This window comes from Ruditapes philippinarum, unplaced genomic scaffold (genome assembly GCF_026571515.1).
Source record: "Ruditapes philippinarum isolate M1 unplaced genomic scaffold, ASM2657151v2 ctg135_1_1_1_1, whole genome shotgun sequence".
NCBI lineage: Eukaryota > Metazoa > Mollusca > Bivalvia > Venerida > Veneridae > Ruditapes > Ruditapes philippinarum.
The window spans coordinates 73,855-92,879 of record NW_026862663.1 but is presented as its reverse complement, the minus strand read 5'-3'; the positions used below and the strand labels follow the sequence as shown (position 1 = coordinate 92,879).

General features: G+C 30.9%; 2 protein-coding genes across 8 annotated transcripts in view; one reads left to right on the top strand and one right to left on the bottom strand.

Annotated features, from left to right (window-relative positions):
* The window catches only part of LOC132719774 (mismatch repair endonuclease PMS2-like), a 28,094-nt gene extending 16,988 nt beyond the window's left edge, over positions 1–11,106 (bottom strand). The window contains exons 1-12 of one of the 2 annotated variants that reach the window (XM_060703625.1): positions 11,053–11,106; positions 9,238–9,423; positions 8,459–8,545; positions 7,035–7,137; positions 6,591–6,693; positions 6,073–6,242; positions 5,615–5,693; positions 5,238–5,329; positions 2,870–2,969; positions 2,452–2,536; positions 2,000–2,079; positions 1,711–1,783 (exon numbers count right to left, since the gene is read on the bottom strand). In XM_060703625.1, coding sequence (XP_060559608.1) covers positions 1,711–1,783; positions 2,000–2,079; positions 2,452–2,536; positions 2,870–2,969; positions 5,238–5,329; positions 5,615–5,693; positions 6,073–6,242; positions 6,591–6,693; positions 7,035–7,137; positions 8,459–8,545; positions 9,238–9,412 — 1,147 coding nt within the window. In that variant the 5' untranslated portion in view covers positions 9,413–9,423; positions 11,053–11,106. Of the gene's footprint in view, positions 1–1,710; positions 1,784–1,999; positions 2,080–2,451; positions 2,537–2,869; positions 2,970–5,237; positions 5,330–5,614; positions 5,694–6,072; positions 6,243–6,590; positions 6,694–7,034; positions 7,138–8,458; positions 8,546–9,237; positions 9,424–11,048 lie in introns of both variants that reach the window. The other variant, XM_060703626.1, reaches the window with a different exon arrangement.
* LOC132719776 (mitochondrial thiamine pyrophosphate carrier-like) lies at positions 357–17,914 on the top strand. Of its 6 annotated transcripts, none has more exons than XM_060703632.1 (6): positions 357–479; positions 12,459–12,643; positions 13,337–13,492; positions 14,315–14,494; positions 15,097–15,283; positions 15,955–17,914. In XM_060703632.1, exons 2-6 carry the CDS (start codon positions 12,521–12,523, stop codon positions 16,257–16,259), a joined length of 951 nt encoding a protein of 316 aa, XP_060559615.1. In that variant the 5' UTR covers positions 357–479; positions 12,459–12,520; the 3' UTR covers positions 16,260–17,914. The 6 variants fall into 6 exon arrangements, with proteins under 6 accessions (XP_060559615.1, XP_060559613.1, XP_060559612.1 ...); XM_060703630.1 differs by lacking the exon at positions 357–479 and adding an exon at positions 5,837–5,986; XM_060703629.1 differs by lacking the exon at positions 357–479 and adding an exon at positions 11,102–11,154.
* The last annotated feature ends 1,111 nt before the right edge of the window (positions 17,915–19,025 follow it).

The window sequence follows — 19,025 nt, the reverse complement described above, 5'->3', positions numbered from 1 at the left end:
AATATCCAGATGATATGACATTTTTTTTGTTTGTTACAACATAGTGTCAATAAAATGCTGCAGTAGAAAAAAGTACCGTACTTGGAAATAAAATGAGAAAATATGCAATAAATATTTTAGGTGAAATTATCCTACCTTAATATTACTATTAAAGCTCAATGAATTTAGATAAAATATTAAAATACATTTCATGCTTCAATAACATCATATCTGATAAAGGTTTTAATTTAAAGTCGAGGTCTGGTATATGCGAAACTTATTTTGAAGTGAATAATATTGCGTTTTATCACGAAAATATCTAATGTACAAATATACATATAATCATATATCATACAACAAAGTTATGCAAGGGCAATTTTCTCATTTAATTTTGACAATTTATGCACAAATGCATTACATTATAAGTGATTTCGCATATAAAACCCCAAAAACATTTGCAAATGTTACTGTTTCATTGACTCGTAGGATTTATTTCATTTGTGAGTTAAAAATTTCTTAATGTTTGATATTTTATCATTTAAAGATTAAATGTGTAGTTTTTGTGTAACTTTCTTGTAAACTGTATGTCTTGGCCATATTTAGTATGTAAATGGTCAAAGGCATTTATAATGCTGATTTGCCAATAAATGAAATGATAATAATTTTACTATTATATGTTCCGCTACATCAATTTTAACTATCTTTGAATTTGTGAACTAAAATGATATTTTGTCAGTAACATCTTCCTTGAAGTCAGCTCAGTAACATCTTCCTTGAAGTCAGCGAGAAATATAACAAGATCTTTGCCAAAAGTTTTATTCATCATTAATGCGTAAATGCAGTTATTTGTTACTTTTTAAATATCATAAAACATTGAACTATTAAATAAAAGCATTAAAATTTATATATACCAATTATATAAGGTAAATTCATTAGTCACTTAAGTGGCATGACAGTTTCGTGTAAATGTCAGTAGGGTCTTTTGTCTAAGGTTTTGAATGACTGGGTCACGTGAATAATTGGGCGGAGCAATCCCTTCTCTGGCATAATGTCAATTGGGTATCAAACTATACCTACACCTTTAACTCTTCCGCATGTAAAATTTGTAAATTAACAAGAACTGTCGGTAGGACAGCATGCTCAAAAATTTTAGTGCTTAGCCTAGATAATATATAATTTTCTAAGTTCTAAAATGGCCATAATTCTGTCAAAATCCACATTAGAGTTATATACCTTAGTTAGTGGCCTATTATGCTGTCAAATAAGTATTTGGGGTTTCAACCCATTCTTTTCCGTAGTTTTGAAGATACCAACTTGCAAACACAAAAACTTGACCAAAGTGTGATGCAGACATCTGGTTGAGTACAATAGCTCTCCCTATTCTGCTAATAGTCTAACTAAAAAGTTTAAAAGTTTGAGACAAAGAAATACACAATAGAAATATTGCTGCTCTGAATCATTGGCTTGATGCACAACAGTTGTTACTCACTTTTTTGGTGATATCAAAATAAAAATCTAAAGAAAGTCAGCCAATAGTAGTGGGTACACAGCTTGCTTACACTGCATGGATATGGAGGCTGATGTGGCTCTATACTGGCGGCTAAGGCTAATCAATTTTGGTTTCAGCAGGGAAATGTTTAACATATCCTGTATGTCTGTAGTTTGAGTGATTTAACAAGTAGTTGTTCACCAATCAATGTTGCTTAAGAAATAGAAACTGACTATACATACCACATGTTAGTTTTGCTGGCATCTGATACTGTAATATTGAAGTTGTTGGTTCATACATCGTTATTAGAGAAGTCTGTAATATACAATTACAAAATAAAATATCAACAAATTCTTAACAAACAACATTTTTACCTAAAGATGAAATATTTAAATGAACATGACATACATCTATGTATATTAATTATCTTTAACTAACATGTAAAAGTAATTTTTAGCACTTATAATATTTTTCCAAACTTGTAAATCAAATTGTGGAAAGTAACCTTAGACAGTATCTGAAAAGTTTTACCTTGACTGTAGCCATAATGACTTTCTCTCCCTCTAGAAACACCTGTCTTTTATCTGGTGTAACGTTTACATCTACATTATCTACAAATGTAAGTACTTTCAATAATTAAACATATTTGTACCATTATTTGGTTCGTATGACTTATTTTAGAATCTCTTTTAACACAATGCAGATTTCCTAAAGACAAATATTTCTTGCATAAATCGGCATTGTGTTAAAAGAGATTCTAGCAGACAATATAAAAAGGTTCAGCAAAAACTGAGAATCTGGTCTTAATAGGTAATAACTGAGTGGTCTTGTTTCTGTATAGGGAGGCTAATGACAAAAGTAACAATAAAAATCCTTTAGAAATTGGTTGAGGAGTGATCACAAAAACAAAGTGGTTGTTAGAGCTTATGTCTCATAGATACATAATAACATTAGATAGACATTAAGGTATAATATAGTGTTACCTTTCTGTACTGATATCTTGAAGACAACAAATGGATACTGATGTCTATTGTACTGGTGGTATACTTCATTTATAACCTTACTCAACTGTTACAGAATATAAAGAATATAGTCTATAAAGTACATGATATACTAATATTTTTCAGAAAATTTAAATTATTTTACAATATATTAGCAGCAAAAATTAAATTTCTGACATGTGAGGTTAACTAATTTACTATACTGGTCATTAAACATGAAAAATACTTTCTAATTTTCAATTATGTCTTAAAACAATAACATATATAATATACTACAAAATCATTTTAAATGTCAGAACAATCATTAACATAAATGCATTTAGATTAAGTGTTTTTAAGCTATTTTAACCAATATAAATTTCTTGTTTTTTCATTCACATGTAAAATATATAAATATTACCTTTGCTGAATCAAAAGGTCTACCATTAATAAAGAAGAACTGTCTATCTGTACTACTTCTACCCTGACCATGATCACATTTAGACACATAGCCCTCTATACTGTAAAACATGTAAAATATGATATTGTCATATCTGATAGAATAAAAGATATTATGTGATTTAATTTTGTAAAAACAAACATCATGCCAATGAAATCATTGATTCTGTACTGGTCGGAGAGATAACTCCGACGCATAGATAGCCCCGACACTTGATAAATATAATTGTTTAAGCTTGGTTTTTCAACAAATAAGCACATGCTCACCTAACAGTATAGGAACAGGACAGAATGTGATGATTTGTTATAATTTGGTAGACTTTTTAATGTTTTTCAAATAACCTAAACTTTTTGTAGGCAAAAACTGCTTCAAAACGTTCTTTTTACTAAATTACAGTAAGGTAGTTAGAAATGTATTGACCACAGGCCACTGACTTGGGAAAGATTTTTGAAAAAATTGTTTAAATATTTACAAAAAATAGATAAAACCATATAAGATGTAAAAAATAAATTATTGATGCTGATTTTCCAGTCATGTTTTACTTAAAAATTTAAGTGTCGACTTTATCTACTGTTGTGGGGTAAAAAGACCATGTTTTGTATACCTCATTCAAGACCTTAAAGAAGTACCAGATTCCATTTTCTTACATAGTTTTTGTGGTGTAATGTAAAGTCTTTGAACTGAACTTTGTTTAGGTGGTTCAATATTTAAAATATACTGGGAGATAATTTAAATATTGCAAAAAATATGTGATTTAGTGTCGGAGTTATCTCTCCAACCAGTATAGTAAATTATTTTGTCATCTTGAATGGTAGTTTTAATTCACATCAACACAGGTCATGAACACATCATATGGTGACTTACTTAATTAAAACTAGAAATGTGTCCATAGGACACGGGTGCCCCCACCGCGCCACTGTTCTGTCAATCTTTTTACTAAGTAAAGGGAAATAACTCTACAAATACTGGATAAATCCACAAGCGAAACCCTAGGTGCAAATCTAAATATGCTGAGCAACCTGCTCATAAGGTTTAATGACTATGTCAAATCCTTTTTGAGTAACTTGCGACACAAGTTGAAAATTGCTAAAAATTTCTAAGTGAAGGGCAAAAATTTAAAAATACTAAATAAATCCAGACAAAAATACCTGGTGCACAACTGCACATGATGATCAATATTCCTGTGAAGTTTCATGACTCTAGGTCAAATACTTTTTGAGTTACATGCGACACATGTCGAAAATTGCAAAATTTTACTAAGTCAAGGGCAATAACTCTGAAAATACTAAAAATATCCAGACGAAAATACCCAGGTGCACAACTACACATGCTGATCAACATTCCTGTAAAGTTTCATGACTCTAGGTCAAATACTTTTTGAGAGTTACATGCGACACAAGTTGAAAATTGCAAAATTTTACTAAGTCAAGGGCAATAACTCTAAAAATACTAAAAATATTCAGACAAAAATACCCAGGTGCACAACAACACATGCTGATCAACATTCTTGTAAAGTTTCATGACTCTAGGTCAAATACTTTTTGAGTTACATGCGACACAAGTTGAAAATTGCAAAATTTTACTAAGTCAAGGGCAATAACTCTGAAAATACTAAAAATTTCCAAACGAAAATACCCAGGTGCACAACAAAACATGCTGATCAACATTCCTGTAAAGATTCATGACTCTAGGTCAAATACTTTTTGAGTTACATGCGACACAAGTTGAAATTGCAAAATTTTACTAAGTCAAGGGCAATAACTCTGAAAATACTAAAAATTTCCAAACGAAAATACCCAGGTGCACAACAACACATGCTGATCAACATTCCTGTAAAGATTCATGACTCTAGGTCAAATACTTTTTGAGTTACATGCGACACAAGTTGAAAATTGCAAAATTTTACTAAGTCAAGGGCAATAACTCTGAAAATACTAAAAATATCCAGACGAAAATACCCAGGTGCACAACTACACATGCTGATCAACATTCCTGTAAAGTTTCATGACTCTAGGTCAAATACTTTTTGAGTTACGTGCAACACAAAAGTGAACGGACGGACGGACAAGGGTAAATCTAAATGCCCGCCACTAACGTGGGGGCACAAAACAATATATTCTGGGTCCTAGGAACGTGCTGTGAATTATATACAAGTGATTACCTAGGTAGAGCCACCAACATTTCATAAGATAGCTGAATACCTTCCTTAGAGTAACAATTTACTGTAACTGGCAATTTTAACACCTACAGACAAACAAGCTAGTCACTTCAGCCATTTAACCATTAAGTGTAATGCAATATATGTAATAAATATGTATATAGGAGGTACCTGAATAATGAAGTATTATCCTTCTTTATTCCAAACTCTGAACACTGATCTTCATTTGGATCATATTTCTTAAACTCCAACAAACTTTGTGGCTGTAAATCAATACATATTGACAAGAAAGAAGTACATGTACATGTAAATGACCTACATGTATACAGGAAAAGTTGTATTGTGTAATTTTTGGACATTTTCAACATATTAAACAAATTATGAGCAAATTAAAAATATTTCATTGGAAATTTATACAAACACCAATACTCCAAAAATAACATGATTTGTTGTTGCTGCTGTATTATTGAAAATGTATGAAATGTATTCTTCATATGTAAATAACAATACCTATGTAAAGACAGTATATTATATAAGGTTATACATACTTGTTTAGGACCAAAAACATTCGAGATATTCTCCAGCATATTTGCATTTCCTTTAGAAGAAACCACAGTTGATCTGCTCCTGGTGGATTAAGAGAAAAAATAATTCTTTAACAAATAAGATATCTAGGCTTACTGAAATTATAATTTCAATAACATTTGTTACATTATCATATTTATTTATGGTGTTTTTTCATATTTCATGAGAACAGACAGGGGTTGTTCATTTGACCTTCAAAACTCCATTCTATTGCTCCACTTGCAAAGCAGCTGGTGAGATCTACAATCCACTAAATAAACCGCCTTCGAAATAGTATACTCTTCCTGAATTTGACTCCATGTTTCAGCCAGAGTTGAAGCACAATTCTCAAAACAGTAAGTATACTTTACTGATGAATTAACTGATCATAAACATTGAACTACTGTTCCAGAACAGAATATAAAATACAGCAATATGTTACCCTTTTCCTGTCTGGTTAGAGCAAGTGATTCTAACACCTGTGCTTATAATACAGTAAGAGTTTAAAACTTGCACCATCTTTACAAATTCTTTCTTCAAGTTCCTCTGAAATTCTTTATGTCTCACAGGTAGAGTATAGAACAGATTTTGTAGAGTAACAGTAGTTCCAACCTATCAAAACAACAGTAACAATCATGATACACAATAAAAGGTTGACACTTTCATAAAAACCTTTTTTTTCTTCATTTTTTCCACCAAATTTAAATTTGATTTTGCTCTTGAAAGTTTTCCTTACAAAAAGTTTGAATCACAGACATTAGAAGAAACATTTTGGAGTTTATACTTTACAAATATCTTTAAATTTAGTATCTGCAAGATGAAATTTTACAGTTTAATTCAAACCTTACATACTATTATTTTACTGGAAAATGTAAATGGGTCAAATGTTAAAGTTATTTCTACTGTAAGTGTATAATTTGATATAACATATGTGTAAAAAAATGTTTTTGTGTAACCAACCTGTCTGGCTTGTTTGGACTGCTTCAACAGTTTCCCATTATGATCAAACTCGAGCTTGGTACCAACTGCAGCATCTTTGTGCCGGGTACTAACACACATATCACTGAAATATACACTTGATGTACTTTTATGAAACTATAAACCTTAAAAGTCTTAGTGTGACCTTGATCTTAAAGCTACAAATGTAAGCTATATATAACGAGTTGTCTGATGAAGGCTTGTGTAGGCTTGTGTAAGCAGAAATGTCATAGCAGCAACTAAAGACAGTTAAACTTATAACTAAAATCCCTATTACTCTTTTTACATACTTGATCTGAACTTGTAACAAATGTGTAACAACAAAAGTAAAACTACAGACATTAAAATGTTGGAATAAAAGACCTGAATATTTATATTATTTTAGAATACTCTTTACATAAACAATAAAGTTATTTTGATCTTTACCTTAGGGCACAAAGTGAGCTGAGAGCTTCCCCTCTAAAACCAAATGTTTCTACATTGATCAGGTCTGAGAATTCTTGAAGTTTTGATGTGTGATGTTTTAGTGCTATAAAGGAAGAGATAAAATCATATAGAGGATAAATCTCATTCAATTGGCAATACAAACTGTCTCTTTATTGTTCTTAAAATTTGTGACTTCTACATATAAAAAGAGTAATATCTAAATAAAAGTTAAATATTGTGTTTGTATTTATTTATTTTTGGTTGGTTCCATCTGGGCATTTTTAAGCACTAGCCATCAGAGTACAATCACCAACCCTCTATAAAGTAGCTGGATAGCTTCCTGTCATGTACATGTATGATAGAATAATAGAATCTATCATTGGGTCAGATAGAGGATAGGGAAATCCAAACCCAAGTTTCCGATGGAACCTATTGCCCGAGGATTGGGATTTCCCTATCCTCTATCTAACCCAATGAATGATTATTTTTCTCACTCACCTGGACACACAAGAGACAAAATATAAATATCAGTGAAACTACTTGCTACGCGCATTACAACGTATCTAGTTTTGACAAGTGGGGTGGGGCTTAGGCGTATGTATGTCCGCAAAAGATTCTTCTGACCAAGTTTATGTGTGAAAAATTCAATGAAAATAAATTCATATGAAAATAAATTAATATGACATCCCTCATCAAAAAGCAAGTATATCATGATAAAACACATCAATATTAAAGTCGGAAAGTGTCATAATATAAGTGTTTATAAGGAATTCAGTGCAATGGTTGACAAAAAGCGTTTACCGTTTGCAAAGATTTTTCTACTTATTCGGTTATTTTGGCCGAATATTCAATTAAAATATATCAAAATGAGATTTGTCATCAAGAAGCATCCTTATCATAACAGAAAACATGGATGCTTTTCAAGGCAAAGTGTCATAATATCCGATTTTACGAAGAATTTTGCGATATTTTAAAGTGCTATTTTTAGTAACAGATCAACATTGAAAAGGGCGGACCTAGGTAGAGTAGGAACCATTGCAGTGTGAAAGTTAATATCAATCTATTTTGATTCCATGGACAATTTAATAGATTAGCCCACATATTTTTAATACATTTTGACCTTTTGATGTTCCATTTTTGTTAAAATAGGAGTGAATCGCATATGTGTAGGAATACGTTTTTAAAAGTGCTGCACGTTGAGTGTGAGATGGGCCCATGTGAGATAAGATTTTCCAACACCGCTATTTTTAGTAACATTTATAGATTTTTCTATCTGGTTAGTGAGAAAAAGTAGTTCTTGGTGAGATTAGAACCCACATCGATATGGGCCATAAGGTTTAACGACATCTACCTTAACCATTCACCATTACCTTTACCTTCATCATAAAGTGGGAGAAATACAGGTTGTATGATATAAAACTTACTCAATCCTTCAAAGTTATTTTGATGGACGCCATTTCCGTTGTCACTAACCTCTATCTGTTCACTACCATAATCTTTCAACTTAATGTCTGGAAAAACAGACAAAATATTGTTATTATCAACATTGGGAACAAAAATTAAATGGCATTAAGTAAAATATTTGGTGAAGATGATGGATATTTATCTAAATTTAATACTGCTTACAAGCATTGTCAAGTCCTTAAATGTTTAATGTGTAATTTTGATTCATTCATTGTTTTCATATCTAAAAGTCTGTTTCATAACAACACATTTTTATTTTGTTTGTATTTTCTAAATCATTTTTAACTCACCTTACTTATGAAACTCAATCTCCCTGGAACATTGTTTCACATTTGTGAAGGTTAAAAACAAATTATTGTACGAAAATGTGTCACACACTCTTTAATATTTGTGGGTTATAAAGCAATAAGTCTCAAAATATACCATACATCTAGTATACACGCACATAAGTTTTCATAATGATGGTCCTGTCTCTGTTATTATCATATGTGACTTACAGATGTATATATATAAGAAAACAGAATATAATGTTCTATCATGAATATTACTATTAGTAGGTTAAGTAATGATCTCTGCTTTATCTTATATATAAGATTGAGATATTCTTTCATGTAAGATACTGCGGTTTATATTGTTTGTCAATATAAACAAACAATATTTTAATTGCAGACAGTCAAATATAGTTTTATGCTGTTTAAAGAAATACATGTTAGCATTTATACAGATGTTCTCATGTTACCTATGATAGTAGCTCCAGCATCTATACTGTTCTCAAGAAGTTCCTTCACTGCTGTAGCCAGAGTTAGAACCACCTGACCTGAACATATCCGGTGTACCGACTTTTTATCTATAGCACTGATAGTTCCTGCTGATGGATGATTCACATCCACTTCTACATCCTCTATATCATCCATCTTCTATTATCCTGTAAAATTTAGATCAAAAATACTTCCCATTATCAAAAGTTTCTAAAAATATTGGTCTGGTGTAATAATTTGGCATACATGTATAGAAACATTATTTTTCACCAGTGTGCTCATTCTGATTTCTTCATGATCATCAGTGTGATGTGTAAATCATGTATCTGAATGTACTGCATAATTTATACGAGTCCTGTATCAGTCAAAAAAAAGTTTCTTTAAAGGAGAGAAAGTGCATGTTTTGGTATTTTTCACTAATTACATTTCTTGATTTCATATACAGTATTGTTGCAAACATGCTATTTATATAATTGTATATTCATTATCAAGAGACGAAAGTGAAATACTAGTAGGTAAAAATGCATACCCTTCAACTATAGAAGCCCGCAGGAGAATGAAAGAAGAAATTAAGACCCAAATTTTTATTTTTTTTTAAACAAGTGCAAGGATTTTTCATTTCTTAAATCCACATTTTCAAAGAAAATATGTTATATATGTGTAATTCATTAAGAAAAACAACTTAAATTATCAGCTAATGCTAAAACCACTGAATTAGAAATGCTAAGCTTTTGATGCATTTCAAACATGTTTTTAAATGATCCAGTTAAAATGAATTAGCCAACCTTTAAAAAAAACAAAAAACAGACACAGTGTTTAGTTAAACATTTTGAGATTAACTTCAACAAACAACAAGGGGAATGAACTGTTTTAAACTTTATTATGACAACTTGCTGTCAATTAGCAAAACGTAGGGGCGTCCATGGCTGAGTGGTTAAGGTTGTTTACATCAAACCACTTGCCCCTCACCGCTGTGGGTGCGAATCCTTATAGGGACTTGGATTCTTTCATGTGAGGAAGCTATCCAGCTAGCTTACGGAACGTTGGTGGTTCTACTCAGGTGCCTGGTTGTGCCTGAAATAATGCACGGAGGGTCACCTGAGGTCTTCCTCCACCAGTAAAGCTGAAACGCGATATGACCTTTCCTGTGTCGATGTGCCGTAAAACCCAATCAAACAAACAAAATTAGCAAAACAATATCCAATCCGCTATCATATCGTACATATTTATCACTTATCAATGCTCATGGGCAGGTAGTGAGTTAAGATTACTTATAGACAGGTGCTATGTTTGATTTTATATTGTTTGCATTTTATTTTACTGAGAGATGAATATCCGGTATTCTAGTCCAACTAATTAGACTTGTCAAAGAGCCATCCAGATAATTTTGGACAGGATTATTTTGGATCCTGCCAGGAGATCACATTATGAGAAACATTACATGTCTAGTAAAAGGAACACCTTTAAAATCTGCCATGTGAAGTGTGACTTTGGAATGTGTTATGCTCCAGCTAAGCTAAAATCACATTATGTATGGTAGTTAATAGTAATTGTTCGACTAATCTGAAGTACCAAATGAAAAAAAAAAAACTAAAAACATTACAATATCGCTATGGTGCAGTTATTTATCCGAAATTAATGTATCCGAAATAATGCTATTTTTACGAGTATAAAATTATGTTCTGCGTTACACTCTGTATCCTTTTAACTGTTAGGGAATCAAATGATTAAAATGACTTATTATAACTACAGTGAGACTGTATTAATTTCTTGATAATAGCAATATGATTACCTACTAAAGACATCTATAAACTTCCCGCATTTTATTTTCGGTGCATCAGTAAATTTTTAATTCGTGAAAAAAGCTCAATATATTATTTGTTTACATCGTCAAAACGGTTGAGAATTTCCGTGCACAGCGTTTGATCGGGTCAAATATTTTGCTTTTTACGCAGTTTGCGGATAATCTTCTTTGAGAAAATAACCATGATAGTGATGCTGAACCATTGACTGTTAAAAGTGCGTGTCAGTGTGGAAAAGTGAAGCGGAAACTTTCTCAATGTCATTCAATTTCAACAGTGTTCACTGTTTTTTCATAGTAATTTCAATCTTACATACTCATACAAATGTAGATTCTACAAAGAAATATAAAGGGTTACCTTAGTAGGAATACTGAAGTCCTTATTTAATTTGATCAGTAGATCTAAATGTATTGTAGAACTAGAAATTGTATAATCCTGACCTGAATAATTTTATTTCATACATTTGTCACTGTTTAGAACTGTTCACTATTTAGGGGAGACAGTGTGTAAGCGGCTGGATAGCTCAGTCGGTAAAGCTGTGGTATGGTATTTCAAGGGTCCCGGGTTCAAGTCCCGGTCAGGCTGCACATGTTTCTCACCCTGTGACATGGGGGACTTAATGGTATAAGCTCTGAGTCCAATTTCACAATGTTCTCTGTACCCACATACATTTGAACTTTTCTTGAGCAAGTGGGAGATTTTTCTTCAAATAGAGGGAGATTTTAGAATTTAAATTAAGCAAAGAAGAAAGTTCAGACATAAAAAATAAGGAGATTTCTTTAATTTGTGAAAATACCCCTTATTTTAAGAAAAATATGGCTGCAGGATGTGGCGGTTCACATTTATATACTTCGAGGACGAATTTCATTATAGTGGGGAAGTATATCACGGTTCAGAACTGTTCAATATTCAGGGGAGATAGTGTGTAAGCCGCTGGATAACTCAGTGGGTAGATTTGCGGTACGGTATTCCGAGGGTCCCGGGTTCGAGTCCCGCTCAGGCTGCACATGTTTCTCCCCTAATATTTATCATTTTATGAATTCCAGCAATTAACAATGAAACTTTTACTTATATCAATTTGATTTATATAAATTACAATGTACTACATAATACAAAAGAATACTCCAAATCACATCAAAAAGGATGAGATGATATATCTGGTATTGTAGATTGATAATTTGATATTCTTGTTATTTGACAGAATTTACCAGGATCAATTACTGGTGTTTGGGGCACTGAAAGGTCAATATGCCAGAAAAAAAGCCCCAAGAAACATCTATATTTACTTAATTTATATACACTATATTTTTTGTTGTTGTGTAGACCAATCAACAGGCCAAACACCTGTGGGTACAGTACTTGATTGGTAGTTTGAGTTTATGGTGTGACTTTTTTTCCAGATCAATTCTGTGCATGTTAGTGGTATCTTATTACTTAGATTCGGGACAGGAGCAGTAATTTAATGGTTGGCTATAACCCAGAACTCAAACTAACTGAGCAGGATTATGTTATTGCAGCTGCTTCTAGTAATGCTGTGGCAAGGGCTGTAACTCAACCATTTGATGTTCTCAAAATCAGATTTCAGGTAATATATGAATCTGTTTAAAAGGTTTTTCAAATTGAAATCACTATATCAGATAGGCTGTTGGTTATAGAGTATAGATGAAGGAAAATTTATTTTTTCTGTATCATACTACAAGTAAACTTTATTTTCTTTTTTTTATGCTTGAAATTTTGTTTTCGCACAATAACATTTTAAATGATGTATTAACAGATTTGCCAAATTGGTAATAGATATAACATTGCTGTTTTATTGATTTTCAAATTAGGCTATAAATCATTTAATGACTCTTGAATGATTAGAAATTCCAAGACATTTATTGCTATGTTTTTATGTTTCCTATTAATATCAAGAATGGATTATGTAATACCAATTTTCTGGACAAATTCGTGGGCCATAATCAATGGAATCTTAAAATTTCTTTTGTAGTCTTTTGTTCTTTAATGGCATACATGTATTATATTCATAAAAATGTGTTTTGAATTTGATACTGTTTATTGTAAGTTTGAAAGATTCCATTGTTAAAAAATTAAACAAGAAGTCAACACTGTTATACTGTCATATTTAGCTATATGCATTATGTATACAAGTGACATTTTGTTTTGGTAGATAACCTTAAAAGGGATACCATTTTATCCTTGGAAATTAAAGTCATCACTTACAAATGTAAATACATGTATTTGTTCATTTTGTGTGTTTGATGACTTAATTTTGCAGCTTCAAATTGAACCAATATCTAAGTCGAGCTCATCATCAAAGTACAATGGTTTGTATCAAGCATTCAGGTGTATTGTGAAAGAGGAAAGTTACAGAGCATTATGGAAGGGACATATACCAGCTCAGGTGCTGTCTGTTGGCTATGGAATTGTGCAGGTTAGATTATTAAACAAATTGTTTTTCTTCTCATTCAGCGTTTCAGTTGATTGCACCAAATTCTTGGTTGATGAAACTGTAATCTTTCTTGCAAATCAGGCTGAATTTTCTAGTGTATGCACCAATGTTGGGAATGATATCTTATACCCCATGGCCTTTTACTCATGGTATATATGTATATCATACATACTGCATTATTAATGTGTCCATTAGAATATATATAATGTGGGTTACAGATGATACTTACACCTAGGAGTCTGTAAAATAATTAGCTATGCTTTGAATGGTAGCATTTTGCCATTGTTATGAATGAAGTCATAATTGTATATAATACCATATTATAAAAAATTGTACATGAAAATATTGGCTTTCATTAATTTTATTTTGAGCTTATAAATATTTAATATGCAAGAAAGAGAATCACACAAGCTGCTAATACAGACAGTAATTACCATTAAAGGCTTATTAAGTATCTGAAATAAATAAATTTTTACTATTACAGAAATAGCAAACATCGTTTCATGCTGTTTTGCTAATGGATTAAAAGCATGTTAGATATGTATAACCTGAAGACAGTAATGTTGAAGTGAAATAATTTGTCATAAAAGTAGCCAAATGTAAACACAGTGGTATTTTGAAGTCAGATATGGATTTCAGTTTAACTTTTATTACCTGTTTCTTACTTTCAAAAAATTGCATTGCCTTAATGTTTTATAAGGGATATACATGTATATATACATGTAACTGAAAAGAAAATCTGCATTTGATTTAAATGACAACGGTAGTTTTAAAGTTTATGCTAAATTATCTTTCTTACTTCAGTTTTCAGTATTTGAATACACAACCAAGGTAGCATGGGAGATATTACCAGAGAAATATGGGAAAGAATATCGTCCACTGACTCACCTGATATGTGGTGGTATTTCAGCATGTTTTTCTACTATGACTGTACAGCCAGTTGATGTATTAAGGACCAGATTTGTCGCTCAGGGAGAACCTAAGGTAAACTACATGATTTGCAATTATTTTATTGATACAGGTAGCTTTTTGAACATGATTACTCAGACCACAAATTAAAATACTGATAAATCTTATGTCACAGCCCTGTGATGCATATCTTGACCACACATCCTTTGTTTTTGGTACGTTATTGTTGTTTTTGGGTTTGTCTCCTTCCACAATGAAAGGTCTGGAAAGTATGATCTAGATTTTGTTATTTTAACCCAAGGAAAGAAATATGTATGTATTAGTATTACAACTGAATGGCAAACATAGGTTATAAAGATTTATGAATACAATGTACTAAGAAATAAAAAAATATCACATTTATGCATATCTTGCTTATCTGCTTTTCAAACAGTTACACAAAATGATCATTCTGTTGAAAGTAAAGGGACTAATTACATGTGCTTGTATAAAATCTTTATATTTTAATTTGCATATTTTTGTATAGTGATAATCAATTTAAGTAAATATATATCTTTCTCGTCTGTAAAAATGGGATGAACAAAAAAGGCATGTTGAGCTACTTATATAAAAAGATACTAAGAGTATTACAAAAGGAAACATTTTACAAGAAAGGTCTGGTAACTGGCTTATTTCAGACCTACACATCACTCAACCATGCTGCCAGATCTATTTATAGAGTAGAAGGTGTGAGAGGATTTTATAAGGGTCTCACACCTGCTGTTATAGGTATAGCTCCACAGATGGGACTACAGTTCGGATTCTATGCACTTCTTCAAAACGTATGGAATACAGTGTTTAATCTTCCTCAAGGCCATCATCCAGGTATTAATCTTTTTATAAACATGTACAAAGCTGAGATCAGGTGTAAGAAATATAACATTGTATTTATATTTGTATTCATAGTATTCATTGCCCTTTTAATACCTACTAGCGGAAATAGATTTTACCCTTGCAGCCATTGCAAACCAAGATCAGCTGGCACATCCATGTGTTTGATCTTGGTTTGCACTGTATAGTCTGTTTATAAATTGACATATTTCCTAGAAATGATGAATAATTTAGTCTATAAAAGATGGACAAGTCCATTTACTATACATGTATTTAGCATATTAAGAGTTATCAACAAAGTTTGTCAGAATAAGTTATCATATTGTATGCATCAAACAAAATGACCAATGTGTGTTAGATATCCACTGAATCTTTGACAGATAAGTTTGACTGCTTAAACTGTTTCATATGCTGAAGATACTTTTGATTTTTTAACTTTTAGACATAATAATACAGGAACTGTCATTACTTATTTTTTGCTTGTTAAATTTTATAGACATTCAAATTTTTAAAATGCCTTCCAAGAGTATTAAAATAGGTACTAAAGATAAATAATTATATTGTTTATCTTTGAAGCTTTTGATTTAAATTTTATTGAAAATTTAAAAGCTGGTTTGGAGAGAAAACTGTAGAGGTTTTAAACTACATATGTCGTGTTTTTCCAGATACCATTGAAAGTTTTATTTGTGGCTCAGGATCCGGATTTTTCAGCAAGCTATTAATTTATCCCCTTGATTTAATGAAGAAACGTCTGCAAATTCAAGGTTTTGAGGAAGCAAGACATCGATTTGGAAAGGTCAGCAAGTACAGTGGACTGGTACACTGTATAAAAACTTTGGTAAAGGAAGAAGGTATTCTTGGACTATATAAAGGATTGAGTCCCAGTCTATTGAAAGCTATGTTTGTTTCAGGCACTATATTTTGTGTCTATGACCAGATATGTTTAATTCTTAATTTAAGACATGGTTGATTACATTTTATATCATTATTTTGTTAAATATTGATATATAAAATGTTATATCATTTTTTTGTTAAATATTTTTAGAAAACATGTTAAAGTCCAATGTTGGTAATTTTCGGTACAGATTATTTGTTGGGAAATAAAGAGAAATCAAGCTTAAAATATTAGTCCAATAACGGTTACATATAGAGGATATTTGATTTTTGTGCATGTAAAATCAAAATATATTTCACAGAATGAACGCCAGATGCAATATTTTCATTAGTTTAATAGTGACATTCTCAGGGGTATATCAGCCCGGTGATCATGAGTGAATACTCATATTATTTATTATTACATTAAAAACAAACATTTTCTATTTGTTTAAATTTTTATAGCAGTTCTAAGTCATTTTGACAGATTATTACTGTGTTTCCTACATGAAGTCATCAGACCATGATGCCACAATTTTTTCATAGTGAAAAAATAATGCTGAAAGATATCACAAAATTGTTCCAGTTTCAAATTGGGATGTGCATATACATGTACTTTATCTTATGTTCTTGAAACTTGAAATTGAGCATATTTTACTTGCAATGTAATGTAGTCTAATTTTCATGATATTTTCATTTTTGTCTTAATAAATTCTTTTCATATGAATTTAAATAAAGTTATAATATTTTGATCATTTTACTGTGAAATAATACTGAAAAGCATGTAACAATGTGTTTTATTCATATAATTTAGTTTTTTTACACCTAAACTATATCTAGAAAATTACTCATTACTTATATTTACTGACCCTAGAAAAATAGTAACAATATGTTTTGTGTGTAACTTTATATCTTATTAATCATTAAAGGTATTGGTTAAACAGAATACAGAATACTGGCATGACTAACCAAACCTTAATATCATTTATTCTTATTTAAATTAACATATATCCTTTGTAAAGGTATTCTTTTTATTTAGCTATTGAAATGATACTTTTTTAGCTCTTGAAATTATAAGAAAAATTATGGAAATTCAATTTTCTTAACCTATTTATATTTATTTTGAACAATGATTTAAATTTTCATTTTAATGCCAACAATAACATTAATGTCTTTTTATTTTCATTTTTAAAACGAAGTTAATGATTATTTTGTCATAATGGCAGTCAGTTCACTGACCCATGCTCTAGCAAGGATTTTTACTTTTGAAATTAGAAAATAGGTAAATGTTTTGTCAGAATTGTATCACTACAATCTCTGAGGAGTTTTAGTTTAAAAACACACACAGTCATGTCTTAAGTGTCCTTACTGTGGGATAAATGCACATTTGTTAATACATTCACATCTGAAAAAGCTGAAGTACATGCTTGAAACTTGAGTCTGCTAATGTATTGCGGTGTACACAGTGTTACTGACCAAAACAGTTCTAGCTGGGACAGAAAAGGTTATTTTTTGTCCCAGGTTTTTACAGAATTTTACAGAATTATATCAGTTTGTAATCTTGTGAAAATTTGTTCATTATGAAGGCTCTTATATTTTTTGAGCTCTGAGAATATTTGAGTTTGATAATAAGTATGACATAACTTTAGTGACAAGTAGTAAGAAGCTGAATCTCCTTATTGTTTTATTTGTATGTTTTAATGTATTTATGTTTGTTTATGTTATAGTTGAATTAAAATATTTTTAAACTTGAATTTTATTTTATTTGTTTTTAAATAATGAAACTTTTTTGAAAGGGATAAAACTTGTTTAACATTCAGCGAAAAGGGAGATCAACAAGCATGCTTTATATATTCTTGTTTTTAACTTGACTAAAATCTGTCCTACTTCCTATAGTGTCTGTGTCCAGATTTCTACAGCATGTTTTTTATAACTTACCTAGAGGATTTACTTCAAAATTAAAATATATTCTTTATCATCATCACACACAACATTATCTACAAGTTCCTCTTTTAACCTGCAATTTCGTATAAAATTTGCTATTTTTATTTTTTCTATTTTTACTATTTCTGTTTTTATTACTGAAGGATTTACTAAGACTTAAAGCAATCACATAATGTATGTCAAGACTCATAACTCTGACATCTACATGAAAGGCAAGGAAAGTTTTTAATATTTATCATCAGCAATAGATTACAAAATAACTTTAATATGGTGTATGATATAAAAGGATCAAATGTACATCCAATAAGTTTTATTTGCTACAAAATGCCTAATTTTTCTCTTTTTTGATAGGCATGAGTGATATTTCAATGGAATATACAGGAGCTGCTTATCTCTGTTATCTATGTCTCTGCTATAAATATCAAATTTGACGTGCTTGGATGCATTTTCATTTTTTAACTCTTCTCGTTTCACTGTATTCTTACCTCATTACTAACGAAGTACATGTATGTGCTAAACCTGCATTTTTTGGCAAAATGAAATGTGAATGGTTGGCATTATCAGAAGAGTTAAAAGCTCATTTAATTGTCATGTAATTTACTGTATTTGACAGAAGTTAAATCAGTGTACGAAATATTTCTAAATTTTCATAAAAATCGGCACCAAATAGAAGGAAAGCTCTTTTAAGGTGAATCAACAAAACAACGGATCTTGAAAGAGATGCTGAAATAAGGAGAATACAACCATATGTAATGTTTAAGTAACAAAACTGCAATTAGGGTTGTTCTATTTAAAAGACCCTGCTGCAACTTGAAATCGCGGACTTTTCGGTACTTTATTATGATGTTAAATGAGATGTGGGAAAGAGAACTTACAGTCATAATTGTTTAAAAAAAATGCCAAAGGTATAATGAAAAAT